Consider the following 5,000-nt stretch of genomic DNA (forward strand, 5'->3'; position numbering starts at 1 on the left):
GTGAAGACGTTCCCGCACACCGAGATCTCCCTCCAGGCGCTGGGTTTGGACTCGCCGGTGAAGCCGTGTCGCGGCCGCATCACCAGCACGCCGTTCGTGGTCAGACCGTCCATCTGCCCGTCAGCGCACCACCACTTCGCCGCTTTCTCCTGAGGACAGAGGAGAACAGACTCGTTCATCAGTTCGTTCATGCATTCGTTCTGATTCATTCATTCACTCACTTCATTCACTGATTCATTCATTCACTCACTTCATTCACTGATTCATTCATTCACTCACTTCATTCACTGATTCATTTATTCGCTCACTTCATTCATTCACTCACTTCATTCACTGATTCATTTATTCGCTCACTTCATTCACTGATTCATTGATTCGCTCACTTCAATCACTGATTCATTTATTCGCTCACTTCATTCACTGATTCATTCATTCACTCACTTCATTCACTGATTCGCTCACTTCATTCACTGATTCATTAATTCACTCACTTCATTCACTGATTCATTCATTCACTTATTCATTCATTCACTGATTCATTCATTCGCTCACTTCATTCACTGATTCATTCGTTCATTCATTCACTGATTCATTGATCCATTCACTCACTTCATTCACTCACTTCATTCACTGATTCATTCAGATTCATTCAGATTCAATCACTTCATTCACGGATTCATTCATTCGCTCACTTCATTCACGGATTCATTCATTCATTCATGGATTCATTGATCCATTCACTGAGTCATTCACTGATTCATTCATTCACTCACTTCATTCACTGATTCATTTATTCGCTTACTTCATTCATTCACTCACTTCATTCACTGATTCATTTATTCGCTCACTTCATTCACTGATTCATTGATTCGCTCACTTCAATCACTGATTCATTTATTCGCTCACTTCATTCACTGATTTATTTATTCGCTCACTTCATTCACTGATTCATTCATTCACTCACTTCATTCACTGATTCGCTCACTTCATTCACTGATTTATTTATTCGCTCACTTCATTCACTGATTCATTCATTCACTCACTTCATTCACTGATTCATTCATTCATTCATTCACTGATTCATTGATCCATTCACTCACTTCATTCACTCACTTCATTCACTGATTCATTCAGATTCATTCAGATTCAATCACTTCATTCACGGATTCATTCATTCGCTCACTTCATTCACGGATTCATTCATTCATTCATGGATTCATTGATCCATTCACTGAGTCATTCACTGATTCATTCATTCACTCACTTCATTCACTGATTCATTTATTCGCTTACTTCATTCATTCACTCACTTCATTCACTGATTCATTTATTCGCTCACTTCATTCACTGATTCATTGATTCGCTCACTTCAATCACTGATTCATTTATTCGCTCACTTCATTCACTGATTTATTTATTCGCTCACTTCATTCACTGATTCATTCATTCACTCACTTCATTCACTGATTCGCTCACTTCATTCACTGATTTATTTATTCGCTCACTTCATTCACTGATTCATTCATTCACTCACTTCATTCACTGATTCGCTCACTTCATTCACTGATTCGCTCACTTCATTCACTGATTCATTCATTCACTCACTTCATTCACTGATTCATTCATTCACTTCATTCACTGATTCATTCATTCGCTCACTTCATTCACTGATTAATTCGTTCATTTATTCACTGATTCATTGATCCATTCACTCACTTCATTCACTCACTTCATTCACTGATTCATTCAGATTCATTCACTTCATTCACGGATTCATTCATTCGCTCACTTCATTCACGGATTCATTCATTCATTCATGGATTCATTGATCCATTCACTGAGTCATTCATTCACTCACTTCATTCACTGATTCATTCATTCATTCATTCATTCACGGATTCATTGATCCATTCATCATTGAGCTTCAAATCGCTGAAAACTGTGGATTTGAGTAACGATGCAGGAAAATTCAGATTTGATCACAGAAATACATCATATTTTACAGTATATTCACATAGAAATCTTGTTTTAAATAAGTTTAATAATAAATAAATAATAATACTGCACAATACTGCAGTTTTTCTGGGTTTTTGTTGATAAAATAAATGCAAGCCTAATGTGACCAGAACAGATTTCTTTAAAAAACATTTTAAAAAATCAAACTGACTCAAACTTATGAACCGTAGTGTCAATCATTCCTTTCATGTGTTTACGCACTCACTTGTTCATTTTCAGCCCTCCAGGATCAGTGAACACATGAATGCATCGTGGATGGATGGATGAGTGTGTGAGACTGTGAGAGAGGAGAGAGTGTGTGTGACGCACCCCCAGGAAGATGCTTTTGGCCGAGTCGAAGCCGGCGGCGTAGATGCGCGCGGTGTAGGGCGGGTCTCGCTCACACACGATCCGGCACGCGAACCGCGAGATGGTGCTCTGAGACGACAGCGTGTCGCTGTTACCGTGACAACCAGGCGCATTGTCCAACACCACAAAATCTATGGGGCTTTCAGTGGACCGGCCGATCTGCAGAAACAATGATGCTTTATAGGGGTTGTGTAACGATGAAATGAGCAAAATCAGACATCAGATATCAATGACAGACATGATCAACTTTCAGTGCTTAATGTATATATGTGTGTGTTTGAAAGACAGAATAAAAAGGGAAATTCAATCAAGATAAATGAAACCCACTAAGCTCATCCTGGGTCGACATTTCGTTCAGTAACATTGGGCAGTTTTGATTTATACGCCGTTTAATGTTGGTGATCGCGTTATTTTACACATGCATATGATTACATATGATATCGCTTGTTTCTGCTTCTTCTTCTCCTGTGTTTTGATCAGGAGATTATGCACTCTTTCAGAAGATGTGTAATGTGTAATAAATTTCAATGCTGGGTAAGCGTTGTGTCACAAATTACGGAAAGTTCCGTCAATGGCGGGGAAGGAGTTCATTTAGTTTTTGGTGTTTCGGTAACAAACAAAAAAAATCTGTAATTGCAACTTTTTATTTTGGAATTCAGAATCGCGTAATATAAACTCGCAATTGCAAGTTATAAAGTCAAGTTATAAGTCTGACTTATTTTTTCAGAATTGTGAGATATAAACTCGCAGTTGACCCTTCGCAGAGAGTTTGATTGACAGGTGATCTGACCAATCATACTTCATCATCCGCCATTTTGTCTGACAAAGCAGTCAGGAGAGTTAGTAGATTACCATGGGAGGATTTGAACTTGAGAAGCGGAGTGTACTGACGTCTTTCCGCGGTTAAAACAACATTCCTCCTGATGTTCATTCATGTTTATTTGATGCTATAAATCATCTAGAAGGAAGAGATGATCGGTTCACGAGCAGCTTTAACTGCTACAGCGATCTGTCACACATTAAAGAGCCACAAAACGGTATTTAGTGTTTAAATTTCTTTAAAAAAATGACCACATTAGAAAAGTGAGACTTTGTTTAATATGTTTAATATCAAAAGTAAGCTGGTCTGTCCTGTCTGTCAGTGTGTTGTCAGTCTCCTCTCTGCTCCGCGATGTGTTTTTCACTGCGTGAGAACATGGTGTGTGTGAGAGCGGCTTGTAGCTTGTCGGACATAGCGACAGTAACTAAGGGGGGCAGGTCTTTGCGAACAGTCAATTGCATGTAATTAAGTTTATATCTTGCAATTTTGAGAAAAAAAAGTAATAATTGTGAGATAGAAACTCGTAATTGCGAGAAAAAAGTCAGATAAAAAGTTGCAATTACTTTTCTTTTCTTCTTTTAGTGCCGGAAACAAGCTTCCACAGGCACCCAGCAAGCAATTTTGCGTTTTAAAAGACGTCTAATAGCCGTCCAGACACAGTAAAAATTTAATAGACATCTAAACTACACCCAAGAATAGATGCACAGAAGACAGCTAGAAGTGGGTTACTCACAGCCGGACTATATCGGCTCTATAGTTAACCAAGACGGTGAAATGATGGCTATTGCATTCTGGGTAATGGCTCAAATCCAGCAACAAAAAGACGCACCTGAAACATGTCAGTGTTGCTGTCGTGTGTGTACTCCACCACCACCGTCTGCGCTCGGGACAGTGTGTACGAGACACTGTGCTGGTCTTTGTTGCTGATGGCCTGAGGAAACACCAAAGCCCTGGTCATGAGCAGGCAGGAGTAACAGATCACAGAGAAACGTGAGGATCAGATGATGTGCTACATGAGTTAACGTGCCTTAGACAGTGAGGAATGATAGGGAAAAAAGCCATTTAAACACTCGGCTTGTGCGGATCCAATTTGACACATATGAATGAGCAATAAAACCTTTAAAGTCATGTAAAGAGGATGGTTGTGTAAGCGGTCGAGTACCTTGGCGGTCTGCGGACTGCATGTGCTGTGGACGGTGCTGGGCTTGACTCCGTTGGCTTTGGGTCTCTTTAACAGAGCGAAGCGGCTTCTCCTTCTGCCCCGGTCTCCGTTCGGGAGAGAGCCGTTGTAGCTGTGAGGAAAACACACCGTTAGTGCACAATCTGAGTCATTCATTCACTCACTTCACTCACTGAGTCATTCACCGATTCATTCATTCATTCGCTCACTTCATTCACAGATTCATTCATTCATTCACTCACTTCATTCACTGAGTCATTCATTCGCTCACTTCATTCACTGAGTCATTCATTCGCTCACTTCATTCACTGAGTCATTCATTCGCTCACTTCATTTACTGATTCATTCACTGATTCATTCGCTCACTTCATTCACTGATTCATTCATTCGCTCACTTCATTCACTGATTCATTCACTGATTCATTCACGAATTCATTCATTTATTCATTCATTCATTCACTCATTTTATTCACTGATTCATTCATTCACTGATTCATTCACGAATTCATTCATTTATTCATTCATTCATTCACTCACTTTATTCACTGATTCATACATTCACTCACTTCATTCACTGGTTCATTCATTTATTCGCTCACTTCATTCACTGATTCATTTATTTATTCGCTCACTTCA

At 39.5% G+C, this 5,000-nt stretch overlaps 1 protein-coding gene across 8 annotated transcripts in view; it reads right to left on the bottom strand.

Moving 5' to 3' along the window:
• peli1a (pellino E3 ubiquitin protein ligase 1a) overlaps positions 1-5,000 on the bottom strand; it is a 19,190-nt gene that overhangs the window by 5,783 nt on the left and 8,407 nt on the right. For all 8 annotated transcript variants that reach the window (XM_079616275.1, XM_079616280.1, XM_079616282.1 and 5 more), the window contains exons 3-6: positions 4,347-4,476; positions 4,014-4,115; positions 2,326-2,523; positions 1-149 (exon numbers count right to left, since the gene is read on the bottom strand). The exon at positions 1-149 is cut by the window's left edge and continues 40 nt beyond it. In XM_079616275.1, coding sequence (XP_079472401.1) covers positions 1-149; positions 2,326-2,523; positions 4,014-4,115; positions 4,347-4,476 — 579 coding nt within the window. The remainder of the gene's footprint in view (positions 150-2,325; positions 2,524-4,013; positions 4,116-4,346; positions 4,477-5,000) is intronic.

The sequence above is a fragment of the Phoxinus phoxinus genome (genome assembly GCF_949152265.1).
Source record: "Phoxinus phoxinus genome assembly, chromosome: 6".
Taxonomy (NCBI): Eukaryota; Metazoa; Chordata; class Actinopteri; order Cypriniformes; family Leuciscidae; genus Phoxinus; species Phoxinus phoxinus.